The sequence below is a fragment of the Sitodiplosis mosellana genome, unplaced genomic scaffold (genome assembly GCF_009176505.1).
Source record: "Sitodiplosis mosellana isolate CC-2019 unplaced genomic scaffold, AAFC_SMos_1.0 Smas_scaffold_1, whole genome shotgun sequence".
Taxonomy (NCBI): Eukaryota; Metazoa; Arthropoda; class Insecta; order Diptera; family Cecidomyiidae; genus Sitodiplosis; species Sitodiplosis mosellana.
This window is the reverse complement of record NW_022595244.1, coordinates 7347526-7369442: the sequence shown is the minus strand read 5'-3', so window position 1 is coordinate 7369442 and position 21917 is coordinate 7347526. Positions and strand designations below refer to the sequence as shown.

At 36.1% G+C, this 21917-nt stretch overlaps 3 protein-coding genes across 7 annotated transcripts; 1 reads left to right on the top strand and 2 right to left on the bottom strand.

The window, feature by feature from the left end:
* Positions 1-41: 41 nt before the first annotated feature.
* On the top strand, positions 42-4039 carry LOC129566919 (uncharacterized). 2 transcript variants are annotated; one of them, XM_055443326.1, is made up of 3 exons: positions 42-296; positions 418-3079; positions 3220-4039. In XM_055443326.1, the coding sequence occupies exons 2-3, from the start codon at positions 2829-2831 to the stop codon at positions 3878-3880; spliced, it is 912 nt and encodes a 303-aa protein (XP_055299301.1). In that variant the 5' UTR covers positions 42-296; positions 418-2828; the 3' UTR covers positions 3881-4039. The 2 variants fall into 2 exon arrangements, with proteins under 2 accessions (XP_055299301.1, XP_055299292.1); XM_055443317.1 differs by lacking the exon at positions 3220-4039 and having other exon boundaries at positions 418-1991.
* Positions 4040-4461: 422 nt separating this feature from the next.
* LOC129567261 (zinc finger protein 391-like) lies at positions 4462-13674 on the bottom strand. Of its 3 annotated transcripts, XM_055444801.1 has the most exons (13): positions 11223-12061; positions 10720-11160; positions 10196-10651; positions 8551-10119; positions 8377-8488; positions 8129-8299; positions 7887-8057; positions 6441-7773; positions 5297-5488; positions 5126-5203; positions 4960-5049; positions 4817-4881; positions 4462-4751 (listed from the first exon to the last, which is right to left on the bottom strand). In XM_055444801.1, the coding sequence occupies exons 8-13, from the start codon at positions 7281-7283 to the stop codon at positions 4574-4576; spliced, it is 1446 nt and encodes a 481-aa protein (XP_055300776.1). In that variant the 5' UTR covers positions 7284-7773; positions 7887-8057; positions 8129-8299; positions 8377-8488; positions 8551-10119; positions 10196-10651; positions 10720-11160; positions 11223-12061; the 3' UTR covers positions 4462-4573. The 3 variants fall into 3 exon arrangements, 1 of the variants encoding a protein (XP_055300776.1); XR_008687862.1 differs by lacking the exons at positions 4462-4751; positions 4817-4881; positions 4960-5049; ... (2 more) ...; positions 6441-7773; positions 7887-8057 and having other exon boundaries at positions 11223-12079; XR_008687905.1 differs by lacking the exons at positions 4462-4751; positions 4817-4881; positions 4960-5049; ... (4 more) ...; positions 8129-8299; positions 8377-8488 and adding exons at positions 12898-13380; positions 13436-13674 and having other exon boundaries at positions 9468-10119; positions 11223-12836.
* A 123-nt stretch (positions 13675-13797) lies between these two features.
* On the bottom strand, positions 13798-18367 carry LOC129566153 (uncharacterized). Of its 2 annotated transcripts, none has more exons than XM_055443070.1 (7): positions 18282-18367; positions 17760-18216; positions 17254-17697; positions 15805-17174; positions 15408-15745; positions 15220-15331; positions 13798-15157 (listed from the first exon to the last, which is right to left on the bottom strand). In XM_055443070.1, exons 4-7 carry the CDS (start codon positions 15960-15962, stop codon positions 14209-14211), a joined length of 1557 nt encoding a protein of 518 aa, XP_055299045.1. In that variant the 5' UTR covers positions 15963-17174; positions 17254-17697; positions 17760-18216; positions 18282-18367; the 3' UTR covers positions 13798-14208. The 2 variants fall into 2 exon arrangements, with proteins under 2 accessions (XP_055299045.1, XP_055298202.1); XM_055442227.1 differs by lacking the exon at positions 18282-18367 and having other exon boundaries at positions 13798-14133; positions 14199-15157; positions 17760-18005.
* Positions 18368-21917: the final 3550 nt, after the last annotated feature.

The following is a 21917-nucleotide window of genomic DNA, read 5'->3' as shown; positions in this document are numbered from 1 at the left end:
GTGACATTACATTTTGGGACAAATAAATTCCGTATCTAAGCAGTGTCACATCGATTATACATCGTTCGACGTAATAAATATTTTTCGCTCCTAATATTTCTAAGTATTAATATATATTTGTTTCATTTGAATCAGACATTCTGTGAATTATAAAGTTTGAAATTTCATGCAACGTTGCATACAAACAACAATCAAATACGTGTGGAAAACCCAATAAACTTCTATAATTTCAATTTTTGACCGATTCAAGTAAGAATTGTTAATCACTTTGACACGTAAAACCATCAATTTTCAGCGTAAGTGTGCTATGAAGCAAAATATCAAAGTATCCAAGTTTTATGTTCCGAAAAATCAAATTTAGTTCGCTGTATCGGTAACATGGTGTAATTTGTATTATTTCCCTCAATTGATTTTCAGGTGTATCGCAGAATCATGGCATATAAAATACAAAATATTCCAAACCAGCAGCGAATGAAAAATATCACCGAACTACCTGATGTATGTCTGGAATCGATCTTTCGGTTTTTGGATCCGCTAGACTTACTCAATTTGGCCGAAACAGAAGAACATTTAGACTTACCAAACCGTCGACTCACTCCACAAGCCAGTCGATTGTTTTTCCAAGATTGCCACTCCAGACGAGTGTTCATTTATATGAATCTCTTTTCAAGCAGCTGCTCGCCCATCAAATATACGAATGACAGCATTGAAATCAATGAAAAAGTCCAAGCATCCCAGGTTGTGCGTTGCTTCGGCCACCTGATTTCGGATTTATTGATCGATCTTGACACATCCGAACCAGTCGACGACTTGGTAGATGACACCTTCAGATGTTGCTCAGAGTCGTTGGTGTCATTTTCGCTGCGAGGGATCGCATAGCAAATGTTGATCGGTGAGGAGGTGGTGTTCAAAAATGTCCGAAAAGTGTCTATCATCGGTGGTAAATTGGGACTTGGTTTAAAACTAAATCGACTTTTTCCAGAAATGCGTTGGCTTGAATTGTGTCCCGAAGAAGTCACCGATCCAGAGTGCATCCAAGAAACTTTTCCACATTTAGAGTATTTGAAAATTAAAGCATATGCTTACATTGAATCACAAAACATAACTAGGAGAAATCTGATGGTGGTTATTGATTTGAACCCACAACTTCGACGATTAAACCTGTTATCTGATTGTGACCCAAATACATGGAATCATGTCAGCATGAACTTGAATCAACTTGAAGCCTTAGATATTGTCTATAGCCCAATACTAGTACATAAATATACGGATGTTATCCAGTTTGAGAGTGTCCAACAACTCACCATTTCAATCATAAATTCCGATCTCGAGAGATACAATGCCGAACGTGCAACCATACTAACGTTTAATCGCCTCAAAGAGTGCACATTGAAGGGTCGCGTTAATGACGTATGGTATCAGTTTGTTCTCGAAAATTCAACCATCGAAAAACTTACAATTGTTTCGGAAAATGATTGTCTGTGCATTGATCAGCGTCTACTGCAAATTGTGAATAAACTCACAAAATTGACTGAAATATCCATAGATGGATGCAGATTTTCCGTCGAAAAGGTGAATCAGTTTTTAGAGAAAGGCAACTATTTGACCAGAGTTCATTTGATCGGAAACATAATGCCAGCTAGGTGGAAAGAACAGGAATTACTTGTTCTACACCCAGAAGAGAAGATGCATAAGCGAGAATTTAACACAGATAATTGGATACTTACTAAAAAGGATAATTTCAGACCCACACGGTATCTTGAATGTGATTTGGCTTCGGTTTTACTTGAAAGACGAGGTACAATCTAGTTTGATTTATTTATTTAAATTATGGTTTATTTAAAATATATTCTAAATACAGCTTCGGATATATTTGAAAAATTATCCGTTACTTATAATTCATCATTAAGTATATTGTTCATTATTTTTCAAGCAAAATATTTTAAGGACATGAAAATAAAAAAAAACTGTATGTAGCAACAATAAAAAAAGCAAATCATTTTTCAACGTCAAGCAAAGGTATGGATAAGTTGTTTTCAGCATTTTCATACATCTCTACGTGAGTTAAATTCTTCTCTTAGATCAGCTCGGTGAGGAAACTCGAAAATATCATTCGTATAGAACAATAGAGCCGGAAAATATCTCGCTTATTATGGTTTTTGAGAATTCAATTTCCATCGTTTCGAAATTTGCAATTATACGTGTGGATTGTGTCAAAAGCAATAAACCCTCCCCTCTATTGACATTCAATGATATTTGGCACAATGTGACATTACATTTTGAGACAGACAATTTCATTATCACTTTTATTATTAGAAATATTGTTAACATCGCTGTCACACCCAACATCTCTTTCTTGATCTTCATATCGTTGCTGGAATTATTTTGTTAAAAAATATCAGGTCTGACCGAGTCGGGTCTGACTAAATAATGGCCAACAAAACACAAGAGGCTGCAAACCACCAACGAACGAAAAATATCACCGAATTACCAGACAATTGCCTCGAATTCATATTTCACTCATTGGATCCGCTAGACTTACTCAATTTGGCCGAAACAGAAGAACATTTGGACTTACCAAACCGTCGACTCACTCCACAAGCCGGTCGATTGTTTTTCCAAGATTGCCACTCAAGACGAGTGTTCATTTATATGACCCTATTTTCAAGCGGTTGTTCGCCCATCAAATATACGGATGACAGCATTGAGATCAATGAAAAAGTCCAAGCATCCCAGGTTGTACGTTGCTTCGGCCACCTAATTTCGGATTTGTTGATTGATTTTGACGGTTCAGAATCTTTCGATGACCTGGTAGATGACACCTTCAGATGCTGTTCCGAATCGTTGACATCACTCGTGAAATTACAAAGCGCATGTTGACTGGAGACGAGGTGGTGTTCAAAAATGTTCAAAGAGTGTCCATCATCGGCGGCAAATTGGGGCAAAGATTAAAACTAAATAGACTCTTTCCACAAATGCGTTGGCTTGAATTGTGTCCCGAAGAAGTCACTGATCCTGACAGCATTGAAGTATCATTTCCACATTTGGTGTATTTGAAAATCAGAGCATATGCTTTCATCAAGCTGACGACACTTCAGTACAAACATCATTTGAGCGCTCGCAGCGCCACGAACTCTCGTATCATTTTGTATTGACTTTTCGATAGTTCATGAGTTCGCCGTGGACTTCGTCAAAACGTGTCGTCCCTTTGGCTTTCATTCAATCACGCATTACGCGTAGAAATCTGATGGTGGTTATTGATTTGAACCCACAACTTCGAAGATTAAACCTGTCTGGCTGTGACCCGAATACATGGAAGCATGTCAGCACGCAATTGAAACAACTTGAAGCCTTGGAAATCGTCTATAGTCCAACACAAGTACATAAATATACGGATGTTATCCAGTTTGAGAGTGTTCAACAACTCACCATTTCAATCATAAATTCCGATCTCGAGAGATACAATACCGAACGTGCAACCATACTAACGTTTAATCGCCTCAAAGAGTGCACATTGAAGGGTCGCGTTAATGAAGTATGGTATCAGTTTGTTCTCGAAAATTCAACCATCGAAAAACTTACAATTGTTTCGGAAAATGATTGTCTGTGCATTGATCAGCGTCTACTGAAAATTGTGAATAAACTCACCAAATTGACTGAAATATCCATAGATGGATGCAGATTTTCCGTCGAAAAGGTGAATCAGTTTTTAGAGAAAGGCAACCACTTGACCAAAGTCCATTTGAGTGGAAAAATGAAAGTGATCGAGGAGGATGATCCAGAAGAAGAGAAGCACAAATGGAAACTAACCGAAGGCAATTGGAAACTTACCACATTACCCACCCTTTATGATTCAGCGGTTTTGCTAGAGAAGCAATGACACGCTCGAAATCTCATTTATCATTCGTTCACCAAATATTAATTCCATTATTTTTCCAGCCAATTTCGATAGAATTGTAAATACGAAAAAAAACTAGTTAGACTGTAATTACAGTAGGTGACAATAAATTCTATGGCAACCAGTGAATGAACCAATTAACCGTTTTTGTTTGTTCTTTCTAAATACGTCGGAATGATTTTTAGGCATTCGAACAGATCCAAATTGTGGGAAATCTTGAAATTATTATAAATAAAATAATAAACACTTATTGATTTAACCTACCCAACCCAACGAATGACAACCGGATATTCAGGATCTTCATGATTTCCTTGATTTTTAACCAAATCATAAAATCCCACCCAAAAAAATCACTCAAAAAATCACGAAATCAAAATAAAGAAATCATTCACCCAACGAATGATGGTTATGGTTCAAACGATGGGGTCAATTTTGTGCTCGAACGTTTCCGGTTTCTCCTTAACCGTAGTGAAAATCAACATAACTTCGACAACTATTGTAAGTAGGTCATTTGTTTTATAAATAAAAAAGGTAATTTTCTTTATTCAAAAGAAGTTTCAATCTTTCTTAGATAAGTTCATCCTACATCCGTAAGACCCTTTATTTTGTTGTAATATTGAAGAATTTTTCTTATACTAGTTTACATAAAATAGATTAAATGTTGAATTAGATGATTTATAGGCCCAATCGTGTTGGATTGTTTGTGTTTTCGTAAATGAGTGATGTCATTGCATGGCTTTTCTGTAGATGAGTGTTGAGCTTGGCTTTACTATCAAAGGCCGATTTACAATCGGTTACTGTGCATTTGAACTTCCGATATACATTTCGATCGGTGTGTGTTTGTTCATGCGGTCTGGAATGTCAAGGAGATCAATTTAGAATGCAACGAAATTTTTTTATTTCAAATTAAATCCTTACCGAACGTTGTAGCTGTACGCGAACCTTCGACCGCATATGCTACATGAGTATGGTTTTTCAAGCGTCTGTAAATTGAAAAAATGGAACAATTTGATAAATAAAACAAACATCGGACCATCGTTGGATGGTCTGTAGAGACTCACATGTGTTTTCAGATGGCGTGTGAGATTTTTCGTTTCAACAAACACCATCGGACAGTGCGGACATTGTTTGGTCTTCATGTTCAGGTGATACTACAAAAATAAGACAATTATTAATAATAATTCCATTCTTCAAACAGAAAAAACATTTCTCATTTTTAGTAGGTACCTTCATATGGGTGTTGAGTGAGATAGAACGTAAGAACTGCTTGCCACACATGCTGCATTGATAATTGCGCTGATTGGACTGAAAATAGAAGCAAAATTCAATTTAAAACAAAATGAACTTTTAAGAATGAATTTTATGGAGAAAATGTTTCACAACACAGCGTCAACTTACATGAATTCTTGTGTGTTTGGTCAGTGTACCTTTGAAAGTAAACGTCAAATTACAGAATACACATTGCAATGGAGGTTTGTTTTCGTGTAGTTTCGCATGTGCTTCAAATGCTTCTTGATTTTCTGATATGAAAAAGCATTTGCTGCAGCGGAATTCTGGAATCAACGATTCACGATGCCATTTTCGATGAGCCTGTAAAATGAAATTGGAATATGTTAACCCTCAACTGCATAAGCCCGCCTTTTGGCGGGCATCATTTAAACACCTGTATAATGTGAATCGTACGGCGGATGACATTGCTTCAAGGGGAATTTTTATTTGTCAATGTTTTTTCTTTATTTTTGTCTTTGGCGTCATTTGTCTATGTCGTACGATTGGTGAGTTATAAACAAAAATGTGCACGAAAACGAAAATTTGACAAAATAAATTATTCGGTTTCTAAATTAGACATATTTTTGACACTTTTAAACAATGGATTTCATTGTTCTCTGACTTATTTCTATCGCATTTCCTGACTAAACCATGGGAAATCTAGGATTATGAATATTTGTTTCGTTATCTATGGCCAAAAATCAACCAAATACCAGTACTCCCAGTCCTAGGAAAAATTCATGCAGTTGAGGGTTAAGATGAGGAGTTGAAAAAAGTTCACTGAAATTTTCATCAATTTTGTGCAAATGGAGAGCATGAAGAAGCGCGAATGTTGATCTATACGAATGAAGTAGGAATGAAAATGCAGCGGTTTAACTTTTAAGTACTGTTTTACCATTTCTCTTTTTCTACGTCTTTGTACGATTAATGCCATCAAAGTCACCAAAAGTGCAGCGAAACAGATAAATTTACATTCTGGATCCATTGCGAATTATAATTCTATAACCTAAGACGCGTCATGCAACTTTTTCGACTGTCAAAATGATTTGTGTCAAACTTTTTTCCGTGACCAAAATCACTCAAGGCAGTAAAATGACTGCACAGAATTTGTCTTACGGTAAACCTAGACACCTAAATTGAGCGGTAAATCTAGACACGGAAAATATCACACGGGTTTTTGCATTCACACGGAAAATTTTCCGGTGCAAAATCCCGTGAATCATTTTTCAAAGCTAGAACGAACCATAAAATGCCGATTTTAACAGAGACTTACCACATAATCCACCAATTTGTCGAACACTTTTTCACAGTCTTTGCATTCGTGTGTTTTTTTCTCTCGTTTTCTGCGTGGTTTGCTATCTTGTTCATCTTTGATCTTCGGTTTACGACCGCGTTTCTTCCGAACTGGTGCTTCACCGTCTTCGGTTTTGACATTTGGCACCATTTTCGTTGGTTTTCGTGGTTTTACTTTCCGTTTTTGTGGAACGTAATCGTCATCCTCGTTATCATCGAAGCTAGAACCATCATCATCTTCGGCCTTGCAATCAAAATCTGGATCATCTGGTTGAGTTTCAACAGCTCCGCTATCCAACTCCTCATTGTATGGTGGTTCCAACTCTTTATTCTCCGGTAGCTCGTCGTCGGATAGTTTGTCTTTTAGCATCGACACAATGAGTGGTTCAACCATCACTTTTATCAAATCATCATCACCACCATCAAGCTCGTCATTTCGAATCGGTAGCCCGACAGGGAAATCTGTCAATGGGTCACCAAACGTTTTGGCAATTTTTGTTTTTGTATCCATGTCATCTACAGCATCCACTGTGGGCTCGGCATTGAACAATTCATCGGTTTTCACAAGCAAATCGTATAATTCTTTTTCGTATTGTTTGGCCATTGTGCACGTCCAGTCGTATTCCTCAAATCGATTGAGACAATCGGCACAAATGCAATTCGATTCATCGTCCACATTTCGTTTTAAATCAAAATCGCCAAGAATTTTCTTAATAAAGTCCGTGACAAAGGTACATGAATGCTGCGACTTCAATCCTTGCAAATCATTACGCCAATCGTCCGTTTTTACGTGACAAACAAAACACTTTATTGCTATATCCATTTTTCTTTGTGACAATAGCAATTCCAACTATTTTAAAATACAGATTTATTGTGCGTTCTCTTTGTTAAAGACTCATTTTTGAAACAAAAAAAATATGAAATCTTTTTGCAAGAGAAAAACTTCTTTATTTACATCCAACCAAACTTTGATGCATCAAAATGTCAAAGTGACAGCTCGCAGCGTATGTCACAATTTGCGAATATATTTAGTGTCATAATTTTGAGACATTTTCAAATTCGGTTGCTGTAAGGCATGAATTGAATTTTTTTGAAAATAAGTACGGTTTTCTCTGGCAAAACCAACAATTATTGAGATTTTTTCCATAATATATTTCTTCTACATAACGAACAACTGACTACTTTTAATACTCTTCATGGAAGTATAACAAAAGTAAATTTTATTCAGAAGCAAATAATTGCATCGAATCTCCAATCGCCTTAATATCTCTGTTGTACTGATGCCTTTTTGTACTGAATCACTTTTCTCCTTTCTGAAATTTCGGTAACAAAATAGAGGCATTAGTTACTATTCTGATTGCAACCTTTTGAATGAATTATTTCAATATAAATGAGAGACTGTAACTACTTAGCGATGGTCCCTTACATGTGCAACGTCCAGATGTTTTTTAAGATTATGCGTAAGCTTGAATCCTTTTGAACAAATGTGGCACACTCGAGTGCGTACTTCACTGTGACTCTTCATATGTGATTGCAAAGTTGGTTGACATGAAAATAGTTTTCCGCACATTTCACACTGATAATTCTGACGGTTTTTCTAAATGATAATGAAATAATACTTTCAAAAATCAAATTGAAACAATCGCTTCAATATAAAAGTACACTCACATGTCTCAACATATGTGCTGCAAAATGTTTTCTCTGGGTAAATGTCTTTTTGCATTGTGTACATTGAAGTGATGGTAAACCTCTGGCAGCCTCATTTTCGGAAACCACTGAGCACAAAGCGCATTTCAAACCATCTGTTCTTTGATCCTTTTTATGGGTTCGCTCATGATGCTAAAAAAAATGAAACAAGAAGAGACGTTTAATCAAAAGAACATTCACTAAACTAAAATAAAACGTTCATGACTTACAAGAAAATCAATTTTGTACTCAAACTTTTCACCGCAATTAAGGCATTTATGCGGTGTTTTTTCTTTTGGGTCTAAGGAGGTTGATGCGAAATTTTCGATTGGTGCTTTTTCTCTAAAATAAAAATAAAATATTAAACAATGTCCAACAAACCATTTCAATATTCCAATAAATACATTTGCACAACAGGCTTGGTTTCATGTATTTCAATGAATTTCACATCATCGTTGTCAATCGTTGTGTTTTGTGCTGCATGCCAGGATTTATCACTGTTTACCAGTAAAGTGTGTAAATAATCTTCGATCATCTTTGCTTTAACACACAGGGCATCATATTCATTGACTTGTTTCAAGCACTCGGCGCAGATACAATTGGTTGAATCGGTGGCATTCCGACTTGGAACAAAATTTCGTAGAAACTTCTTTATGAAAATACGTAGCGAATAACTGGAATATCGTGATTTTATCTCAGCTAAATTAGCTTGACAATTTTCTGATGCACTGTTACAAATAAAACAAACTTGCGTCGACATTGTTTTTTACTGCTATTTAATTTTTTTAATAGTAAATTCAAAATATTCAGTCTCCTAAGGAAGTTTTGTTGAAATTTAATGTCAAAAATACAAAAGGAAAAATTAATGTCAAAACAGTGGTTTGTCAGTTTGTGACAAATTTGAATATTAGGACGCATTTGTTATTTAGCGTAAATTTCAGATAATTTTGAATGAATATTTTGTTTGGAAGAATATTATTATTGCAAAAAGATTTTTTAAAAAATTAACAAATAGGAACTGAATGGGAATTTCGAAAATTTCCTCCTTTTTCAAACCATGGAACGGTTTCTAGCACCGACAATGAATTATTTTTAATTTCATTGTGGACTGCCATAAACGCCGTGTTCCTCCAAGTGTTTATTGAGCATTGATCGCCTATTGAATGAAACACCACAAACTACACCGAGATAGGATTTTTCAATTGTTTGTATGACTTTTGATGCCTTCTCATAAGAACACGCCTGGCATAGGCATTTTCCACAGCTTCCAACAACAACGTTTTCTTGTTCAATTATTTGAATATTTCAAAGCAAAACGTTAGAAAAAATTGTTTTTTTTTATTGTACTAAAATATAATAATTTGTTTAAGAAATTTTAACATATTTGAAACAAAATCTATTCAAATTCACTTTGGTTCATTTTGTGCCTGAGATCATCTAGCTAGTTCCGTTTCATTTTTTCGATTTGAGATTTGTCTGGTCGATTTGCTCCGACTTTTTTGCACCCATCGTCTTCACTTTGTAACCGCTCATAATAGTTTTCCGTGTTGGCCAGTTTATTTCGCAATAGTTTTTTATACCGTTTTTCAGTAACACGCGCCTTATCATATTCATTGATCATACCGAGGCATTCGGAGCAGACAACATCTTGGGTCAAACTGGAGGCATCCATTGTATCATTTCGTACTGATGGTTTGCCACCTAGGAATTTCCATACGAAATTGAAGATACACTTGCCAGAATGAGCCGCTGTTGTTCCATATAAATCCGCAAACGATTCACTGGTCGTTGTATTGCAAATGAAACAGATTTCACTTTGTTGACGCAGTAACGATGAATCAGCATTTGTCAAGGAGAGGAAACCTTCGTCTTGCGAACTTTCCACGACATTAGATGAATCATGAATTTCGTTGGGATCATCGTCTCCTTTTTCAATGTCTTTTACCCTTTGTTTGGTTAAGATGTCTGGGTCGCTGCAAAAAAAAAAATTGAAAAATTCAATTAAAATTTAGACAAAAAACAATTGAGGGTATATACTATATTCTTTACCATTCACCGGCTGACACATGTACCTGAATGTGCCGCGCTAAAGACCAGGAGTTCGAAAAGTAATGCTTGCATACGACGCATTGTGGCCTATTCACACTTGACTTTGGGCATTTGTGAATGTGTTCCTTCAGTTCCGCCTCGTGTTCAAACATGTTCATACACAAACTGCATAAGAAGCGACTATGCTGTGCGCGAACATGGCAATATATGTTAGCCATAGTGGAGTATCGCTTATTGCACAACCGACATGGGTACACGTTCGTTTCATCTTCTGTGATGCTGGAATCATTTTCATGGCCCATAAAGTCATGGAGTTCGGTTCCCGTTGGAAAAGATGCTCTACGGACCAACGGATTCGATGTATCCATGTGTTTTGTACTGTGCACTGTTTGCACGCTTATCAACACATCTTGCTCGGGTTCAGTGGTTTTCGATTGACAATCCTTGCATTGGTTACTGAAGTGTTAAAAAAAATGTGCTAAATTTTCTTTACGAAATGAATAATTTTATGGCATTTTCCTTACCAGGTCTGCAACGGGTTGTTTGAACTAGTAACGAAAAGATTCTTACAAATTTGACATTCGGCGCTTCGTCGGCTCTTTTCTAAAGTACTTGTTTTCTTTATGACAAATCGCATACTTGTCTCATTGGTCGGTTCAATCCGGTATGTAGAAGTCGTGGAATGGTTTGGAGAATCACCAGATTGCGTGCCTTCTGAGGCATCATCTGTTCGCGAAGGAGACGTTGTGATCGATGGACTTGAGCGATCGCTGTGACTCAATCGTTGGACTTCCACTTGAGTCGTTTCTTTGCAATACTTTCGATGTGTTGTCATAAAACCAATTGTCGTTTCATAAAAAATGTTCTGACACACCAAACACGTAATGGACATGTCGTTGCTTCTATCCGGATGCGTTGTTGAATAATTGTATTTGAACAACATCTTGTACGGACAAGTGTATTTCCTTGAAATACCATAAAAATTCAATCAAATTCAAACCAAATCTAACGGAATTCACTTGCTTACCAATGCTTCCAAAGATTGAAACTGCTATTCATCGTGACAATGTTGCAATTTATACACTTGCACATCGTTCTGGATTCGCCGTTCAGTTGAATAACCACAATATGTTCATAACTTTCCGCTGATGTTTTTTGCTCTATATGTGGAACGTGTTCCATTTTGGATCCTTTCAAAGAGTCAATAACAGTTTTACATTTAGTTTGTATCCTAATTTATTTCCAGTAGATATTTTTCTATGTATCCGACTACAGAGAAAAATTGATAACGCAATGTTACTACTGCGATAAGTTTGAGAGAGCTCAATAAAGAGTGTGCATCACAAACTATGACAACAGTCAAATAATGACATTCCAGTGTTAGATGTCAAATAAACTGCTGGCTTTGCAAAAATGATACCGCTACGCGGCTGTTATAATAACACTGTATCACACACACATATACATACATTCAACGAAAATGAAACACAACGCCGTTGTTATTATGAGATCTCTCTTTATTTCATGGGTAACCAATCGGCATACACTTTTGATATTCTCTCATTTCATTCTTCATAATTTTACCAAGACTTATTCAATGTAATCTTGGCATGTTATCTCAATGCACAAATGGTGTATATTCTGTATTAAATGCTGCGATCATTTTGCCTCTTTGGATTTGATATATATTAAGTGCATATGGCATAAAAATAGAATATCTTTCAAAACAACGAATGCATAAAGTCGTTCAATTCACTAAAATTACAAAATTTAATAGAAGAGTGCTCTAGCAAAACCCAATTGGGATTTCTCTTCAACTTTCAATCAGTTTCAGATAAATTTTTTTTCTTTATTCGTTTCTTCTTTGGCTGTTTTATGTGTGACTCAATCATCATCACATAAATCAATGACATCAAATTCTTGAGCCAAGCAAATTTGGCTTGTTCCAGCTTGAGATGCTTCAGGCAAATTGCCATTGGTATCGGTTTCGGTATCGGTATCATCCATTATAATACTATAGTGGTGCACATTATCTTCCACGGAAACACCATTAGTGACACTGTTTATCACTTTGATGTTCCCTTCATTTTGCACCCTTTCAAAATTTGCTTCGGTTTTTGTCAATTTATCACAAATTTGTTTCTTGAATTGTTTGGCCGTTACCAGAGCTGCATCGTATTTGTTGATAGTATCAAGACATTCGGAGCAAATAACCTCCTGTTTCAAACTAGCGGCATCGGTTTTTTCGTTTCTAACCGATGGTTTTCCACCCAGCCACTTCCAGATAAAGTTGTAAATGCTTGTGGTCGTGTATGCCGAAACGGTACCGTACAAATTTGTAAATGAATTGCTATTGGAAGATTCGCAAATGAAACATTTCGGTATGGATCTGGAATTGGTTTTGCTGACGGTTCGCTTTGAATTGACGTTGCCATCGCTGATGGGCTCTGGTGGTGGGCAATCAGGACCAGTTTTGGTGGTAGTGTTTTTAGTACCAGATGGAGTTATGTTGTTTTCGGCTACACATGCTACATTCTTCTGTGCGTTTACAATCTCAGTGTGCACTGTTTGAACGCTAATCAATATTTCTGGCTCCTGTTCAACTGGTTCCGGACTTTCTTCAACGATTTTACATTTTATGCTGAAAATAATGTGCATGCTGATAAATTGACTGAATAAAGATTTTAAACCAATTTCCTTACCGATGTTGCAATATCAGTTCCATGCTGAAATGCTTCTTACAGATTCGACACTCGGCACACTGTATTTTCTTGTTATCAGGAACTCGTCTCAGCGTTTTCATGTTGAACTGAAATTCATCCAAATTGACAGTGACAACATTGACCTTTGGATTCAATGGTGCTATAATGACTGTTGGTTGAATTGTTGTTTCAACATTTTGAGTAAGTGTACTGGGTGCGGATCCATTGGGATCGGTGCTAAGCGACGGCATTTGTTTGTCAACACAATTTGTGTTTGATCCCGTTGCGCTAACAATCGGTTGAATCGGTGACTTTGGAGCTACCATTTGTTGCGCGTTGCAATTAATATGATGGTTCTTCATAAAAGCTGTTGTCATTGTGTTGAACTTTTTGTGGCATACCGAACAAATGATGATTATTTTCTCGCCAAATTTATTCACATTGTTGAATTTAAACTGATATTTGCTGATACAAAGACGATTCCTAAATGAATTGAGATTAATTTGTTGTTAACTGAAAATCATTCAGTTGCACTTACCAATGAGCCAACTTTGCAATTTTGCTATCACTGAGCACAGAGTTACACTTTTTACATTTTGCCATTAACATCAGTTTTCCATCTCGTCCATAAATAGCTGTATGCATAAAGTTTTCCTCCATCCATTTATCCGCTGCCGGATTTTCCATGTTGACGTCCGTTCTGGAAAAACGTTTGTTCCCAATTGATTTTGGTTTAGTTCGGATTGTAAACAACGCCAACTGACATTTACAACAATGAGCAATAAGTCAAATGTCACAAATATACTTACTTCGCGGCAATTGCGTTTCATTTTCAAATCGTTGCAAAATGCTCAAAATGTTTCTTGTAAGAAATGTTCAACATTGAAATGAATGGTTTCATTTTGAATTTTCAATTCATTTTATTTTATAAAGATGATCAAAAATGGTTTTATTGTAGTGGTTACTAACTACTAGGGAGCAAATAAATTTTTTTCGTTTTTGATTATAATCAATTCTATGAGAAAACAATCAATTTGTGGTTATGATGACCAAAAGGCAAAACGGTTGTCTCTTTTCAAACTCAAACAATTTGTTGAGTTTATTTTTTTTTATTGGAAATTCTTTGTTTACCAAAAATATTTGATAAACTGATTGGAATGTTAATTGTTGTCCATTTAATGGTTGAATTTTTTCAGGTATTTTTTTCGTGCACTTTGTTGTTGTTATTGTTAAAATCTGCAATCAGAACACAAATCAGACAAATTACAGCAATGAAACCTCAAAAAATTATAATGAAATACCTTGAACCGTTCAGGCATCTTCTTCGTCGCTTAGTTCGATGGTCTCCACCTTTTCTATTTCTTCTTCTACTTCATTGTCCTCCTCATCACTCAGCTCAACGAGATAATGCACAGCATCATTCGATTCATCAGCATATCTTTCGCCACCATCTCGTACTGTTGTATTGACTTCGTTTGGTGGTGTCCTGTCCGCATATTGGTGCCCTTGCAGCTGCTTTTGCTTCTCACTTTCACGTTGAGCACTGGTTATTGGGCTTTCCAAGGGTATTGCCACATTATCTCGTCGGTTCACATGGTACATTTCGGTTCGAGAGAGTTTGTCACGAAGACAATTCTCAAATTTGGCGGCTGTGACACGAGCATAATCGTATTCATTAATCATATCAAGACATTCAGCACACACTAGGCTCCAATTCGAATTGGCCGCCGCAGCTGAGCTGTCACGCACCGAGGGTTGATCGTTCAAAAATTGCCAAACAAAATCATAGATTTTTGTGTTGGAATGCATCGACATTGTACGGTATAGGCTCACAAACGATTCGCTGGTTGCTGTGTTGCAGATGAAACACATTTTGATCGGAGAGCGCGGAGTAAATCTGGAAATGTTTTCCTTAATCGTGAATCTTGACATGCCATCACCCTGGATGGAACTGGTGATCGTCAAATCGAATGGTTGCGAATCCGGTGATTGTGAAACCATCGTATGAGACGGCATTTGATGGGACGGCATTTGATAAGATGGCATTTGATGAGATGAGACATGAGACATTGGCGGTAATGGCATGGAATCAGATGGTCTTGGCTGAGCTACCATCGAATGAGTGTTCATCGGATGAAATGGTGAGTGCTGATGAGCGTTCAATGAATGAGGTGTCGATGATAGAGATGTGAATGGAAATGGCACCATTGGTTGTGTCGAAACGCTCATCAGTACATTGGATGGATATAAGCACATTGCCCTGATGAAGATGAGATGACATTTTAGACAAATGACAGACACAAAAATCAATTTTTCTCTTACCGATGAGCCTTCAGTGTGCAATTCGTTGGCTTTCTGAATAATGTCTTGCATATGAGACATTCGCTGTATCGCTCGGGGCCATTTTCGTTTGAAACATATTTGATTCGGAAACCTTGAGCAAAATTGACGATATTTTTTAGTTGACACAACGTTTTTTCATCTCAAACAATTTGCTGATTCAACATTACCTGGTATCGGAATCTTTCCATTTTTTGCCATCAGCACTTTTCGTTGAGCATCAATTTCCTTCCGACTGACCGCGTTCTCATGGATGTTTTTGACAGCATTTGATGTTTGATTCGTGTCGAACCGGCTGTTGCTGCCCGTGTATGAACTGCTGAATGTGTACGGCATCGAATTTGTTGGCTGATGTGCTATTCTTGTGCATTTTTGCGAATGTGTTCTCATTGTAATAATGTCGGGCGACATGAATTTGATGCTGCACATGGTGCAAATAATAACGCAACCTCCTGCGCTCTCATTCTGACTGAGATATCGGAATGAAAACTTCGACGGGCATCGTTTCCTACAAAAATCCATTGTAAATCATAAAAATAAAAATCAAAAATGAATAGCACCATTTACCAGTGTGCCTGTTTGGTGAGCATGTTATTGCGAACAATAAACCCACATTTACACTTGAACATCAAAAACTGATTGCCATCGTCCAGATCGACAATAACTTGTTCAAACGATTGGTTTACTTGGATCAAATCTGGTGATAATTGATTTCGAGAATACATTTTTGGAAATAAAACGCAATGAGAGAGAGACAAAAAATAGAACGATGAAACCGGCTCAATGTAGTGTGCAACGTTTGTGAAACGTTCCACTTGTTGTGCGGCACATTTGACAGTTAACCGTTTGTCCCAAATTGTTGTTGTTTCACGTGCTTGTATTTTTTTACATGATTTTCTTGTTGATAGAGAAAACAAATTGCCTCAAAATTCATTTTATTCAAAATTATTCTCTTTTTACGGGAAGATTAACAATTGTCAACGAGTTGAGGATGAATATGTTTTTCAACATAATAACAATGTATTGATGAGTTGAAACAGAAAAAGTCTAATTTTGTCAAAAATTTATAGGTCAAAGTAGCTTAACGTTATATATAGAGAAAATACATTTTCTGTGTTGTAAAAATGAAAGGAATAATGAGATACGTCCTTAAAGTAGTATTGTGATGAAAATAAGTTGTTAAAACTAGTTGTTTAATTTGTTGCCATCATTCGTCGTCGCTCAATTCGATGGCTTGTTCTTCTTCGTCACTTAGTTCAATGACACATCGTGTTTCATCGCTAGCCTCTTCATTTTGCTGTTGGTCATTTGTTTCCATTTGAATTGGTGGTGGACTGTCCAAATTGATTGGAACATTGAGTGGATCGTCATCTGCTTCATAAATTACTTCATCCCTTTGGTCAGTTTCGTTTGGTTCATTGACTTGTTGTTGTCCTCCATTCAATCCATTGTCAAATATTTCTTGTTCTTCATTCGGTTCATCAATTGTATTTTGCCCCGAATAAAATGCTTCCGTTTGTGACAGTTTGTCACGGAGCTCTTGTTCAAGCCGAGCAGCTGTCACGCACGCACAATCATATTGATTGATTTTATTGAAGCACCGTATACAAAGCATACTCCAATTAGAATTGGCGCCATCGATTGAATCATCCCTAACTGTTGGTTGATCATCCAGAAACTTCCACACGAAGTCGAATAATGGCGTTTTCGAGTGTTCGGATATGGTGTCGTACAAATTGACATAAGATGGACTGGAAGTTGTGTTACAAATAAAGCATATACGCATTGTACCACTGGCTATGGCGGATGTGGTGGCACCGTCGTCATCTATGATCGAACTTGAGATTGTCATGTCGAATAGCGAGAGACTACTTTGAGATGATGTCGGTTGAGTGGAGACGCTAATTAGCATTTCACGCCTGAGTGGACAGACTTTTCTATTGTGAAGAAGATTTTTTTGGATCATTAAATTTTTTTCTTTCTTATTCACGATTTTTTTTATTTTCGCATACTTACCGATGTCTGGCTAATTTAACGTTGAACGGACGCCGAACCCTTTGCATACATTGCTGGCATTCGGCAAGTCGTACCAGTCCATTTGGTCCGGCTGAATATTTGAACATAAAACCTTCAGCTAAATCACCAAGATTCAATTGGATCAGTTGCAATTTCCGTTGTCCATCCATCTCACGTCGGCTCACCGCATTTTCGGAAATATACTCGATTCCATCAGCTGTTTCTGTTTCGTCAAACTCAGTGAGTGAATCGTTGTGATTTATATTGTCGGTTGTGTTCTGTGCGTCTTGATTTAATGCCGTACATTTTTTGTTATGCTGTGTCATTTGGAAGTTGGATGTGCCAGAAATTCGTGAACGACAAGCCATACAGATTGCCGTATAGCCCCTTCTCCCACAGTTCTGATTAATGTACTTGAATAACATTTTCGATGGACAATTTCTCCTGCAAATATTTCAAAGCATTCATTAGATTTCAAAATGACGTTGAATTATTGCATCACTTACCAATGGGCTAGTTTGGAGAACGAATTGATTCGCGTCACAAAATTGCAATTTAGACATTTATTCATCAATATTTCATTTGAGTCTGCTAGCACAACGACTACCTCTTTAAATGTTATCTGAAAAGGTGGCGGATTACCGGAAGATTCCTCATTCATTTTGCTTGTTTTTCTTTTTGGATTTTGATCTGAACGAAAACACGAATGAACTTGTATTTTTATGCTTAGAAACGTTTCCACTTGTCAGTCGGCAGTTTTGACAGGTCGTGGCTTTTGTCCCAAAATATTTGACGTTTGACGTGTGTGACAATATGAACTGGATTGGCTCCACTTTTGAATTGATTTGAATGGTTGATAAAATGTGACTCAGTAACAATTGAATTGAAAAGTAATTGTATAGTTCAGAACATTTTGAAAAACTGAACAAATATGACCACGTAGGCCACTATAGCACCCATTAACTGAAATTCAATCAAAAATTAATTATATTTAAAAAAGAATTATGGTCAGTAATTCAATCTGATACTTTGAGAAATGTTCCATTGTCCATCACAAATAGTCCTTTGGCATGGAGTGAAATTGAATGGTGTATGAAATGCAATTCGGTAGTTTCGAGCTAAAACAAATAAATTTGAATGCTTAAAAGGATGTTTTAATATATTTGTTTCCTTTTGTCAAGCCTTTATGTTTACCCCAATCACAAGATCCTTATTAGGAAAATTGAAGTCAAATCAAGATTGAAAGACAAAAGTATACTCTCTATCTGAAATGAAGCTCGATGACATTGAGTCAACGTTGAAAGCAATAACGCAATTTAAAAAGATAAAATCTGAAAATATACCTTTGCTAGGCACTTTGCCGCACTTCGAAACATGTAAATGATTATCAACTGCATATGTGCGATCATGATGACAAGAATTGTGGTTATTTTTGCTTGATTAATCCATAATATCATTAAAAGTATGCGACGATACTACTTACCAACACCGTGTGCCGTTGACACATCACGAAAATAAATGTAATGTTAGTAAATTTCATTGAAATCGGCCACAAAAATATGAAAACAAAACAGTATCACTGCCACCTGTGACCAACCGAATATTTGATTCAAAAGAGTTGTCATTTCATAAACACATTGAAAATATTCACGGATCCATTTTAATCGATGTGATTTGGTTAAACAATTTTCGGACGTCTCCACCTTTGACGTGGTATTAAGAGTCATATCTCTAATTTCTCCGTCGATAATTGTCAAATGATGATAAAAAACCTCGACACAGAATAAGTAGTAGAATACACGGAGTTGAGATAGCTTGATTAAAATCATATATGAAAAAACCACTGCGAACAATTGGAAATCATCTGTTATTAGTCCCATCATAATCAGAAAAATGGTCATGGAAAAAAACTCAATCATTTTGATCATGTAATTTCGAAGAGGAAAATTGTGTTTCTGAAATTTATGTATTCGATGAACGATTTCCCAGAATTGTCTATGTTCACGCCAATTGAATATGGAATCCAAAATGATGATCCAGTAGCTGACCAAGGTCACGAAATACTGCAAAAATTCACTTATCGCTTCAATCACACCAAGCGATGGATAATAAACGAGTATAAAGCAAAATTTAAGTAATTAGCCAATAGATGATCCAAATCGATTTCCCGTTAAGTGTTAGTTCGGAGAAACCAGAGTTGAAGCCACAAATATCGAAAAAATTTAACATTCGCACCATTTGATTCGGCAACTTGATGCATTTATTTTTAGTAGAGCTAGACTCGTAGGTAGAGTTAGACATTTTCGACAGGACTCGTTGAATAATTCGGAACACGTATGACATGCATTTCGAATATGTACATTCTTCTTTGCTGAATAGATCTTTTGGTCTGATTGTACTTTGTCATTATGATATCGATTGAAAATTCAAATGGCCAATTAAGTTGATCGAAACTTTATTTCTGGATTTAGTGAATTAATCAAATAAATTACGCATTTCATAAAATTGTACGAAAATAACCATGTAGCCAATTATCGTTTCTGTAAGCTATGACATAAAAATGAAAGTTATTAGTCAATTCAAAGTTGAATAAAAAAAATAAATAGGAAATTAACCGTTTGCATGTAAGAACTAGAAAAATACTTTTGATGTATATGAGATCATATAGACAGGCTTTGTTATGCGCTAAATCCATCACGCTGAATAAATTCATGCGATAGATTTATGCGATAAATATGATGCGCTAGCTTTGCGGTGAACGAAGTCTGTTGCTCTTCAGTTGTTCACGTATGAACGTTCATGCTTTGCAGTGAACGCATCGCTAAGCGGTAGTGAAGAGCAACAGAACTCGTTCACCGCAAAGCGAGCGCATCACATTTATCGCATAAATCTATCGCATGAATTTATTCAGCGTGATGGATTTAGCGCATAACAAAGCCTGCATATAGACCCCAACAAAAAGTCGTTAAAAATGAAAAAAACAAAAACAAAATGCGTACATATTTCAACTAGATGTCAAAAAGTCATTATACACTTAGAATTGAAAAGTTCTAGCAATTTCAATTGGCTCTAAGTTCATATAGATCCCATCGGATGACAGCAAGACCGAAAACAGCTTAAATTTCAATAGGCAAATCAATGTAATTTCGGAATTTTTTTCCGAACTAAACAGCGCAACAATTTGAATTTTCATGATGCTGCCACCCTATGATAGATCCCAATTACAGACAAACGGTTAAATGCAATCACCTTCAAAATCGTTCGATTGTCGATTAGAAATAGTCCCTTGGCATGAAGTTTGGTTGAATGGAATATTAATTGTAGACGTGTGGCTTCAACCTTATTATGAATACATATATTTTAAAAAAAAGTGATTAACTCTTGTGTATTTTGAAGAAAAATGATATACCTTCGTCCCAAGGTCGAAGATTGGAACATTGTCATCAAGAATGATCAAATTATGAAGGATGTTCTTTTTCTGAAATAGTTTCGTTATCATTTAGAGAATGAAAGATCTATGAAATCTCACCATTATTGAGTATTTAGTCACACTGTGAAATAGATAAATAATCAACAGAAGCGAATGTGTAAACCACAAAATGGCGCCTGGAAAAGAAGATTTAAAATGACATATGTATTAATGAAATCTTTTGTTAAACTAATAGTAAGATTGCTCACGTGTTTGTCTAGCTGTAGATAGCTCGTGAAAATGAATATACAGATAGTTAACATCGGTGAAAAGAGCAAAAAACCAGAACAATACTGTGCCCACATTTGAAAGTTCAATCATTTCATGGACGCAACTATATTTATGAATCCATTCTATTCGCTTTGACTCAAAAGATGTATTCATTCTACGAGCGCTGCCACAGTTTGCTTTCTTTTGCATATATTTAATCTCATCTTGCATCCGTTGCATCTCGTACAGCACAGTTTCCAAACAGAAAATGTAGTAAAATAGCCGCATTTGACATATTTTTATTGGGATTATGTATGCCATGTAAGACAGGAAATTAAAGATACTTAATGTTTGCGATATAGAAATTATTATTATTATTATCATGTTTGCGGCAGAAAATTCAACAATTTTAATCACATAGCTTCGGGAAATCACGTTTGATTGACGATGAAGATATTTGTTAATTTGTTGAAAAATGATCCAAAAACGCCGATGCGCCCGTCGATGAAGTAGAGAATCGAATACGATCAAGCAATATCCAACTAATGAAGCTGAATACTCTACATATTCATTTATGCTCTCAATCAATCCGAATAAATAGTAAAAATTGTAAAAGAAAAACACTCCGTATATTGTAAGCAAAACAACCATTAAAAAGTGCATCCAGTTGATTAAGTATGATATTTTTGAGCCATCAGATAGATTGGTTGACTGGGTGTTAAAGCCATAAATATCGAACAGTTTCAAAAACCGCACAATTTGATTTGGTAACAATTTAGCGGTATTCAGACTCAAGTTTTCAGAAACAAACTCAAATGGAGTATATTAGCCACGTATCATATCAATACTGAATCGTTAGTTGAAATTTGTAAATGAATTTATTACGAATATAATTGGCTTAACTTGCATTATTGCATTATTACAGTATAACATTGATGACTGCTTTTATTATTTGATCAGACAACAATTAATGCATTTCATAAAA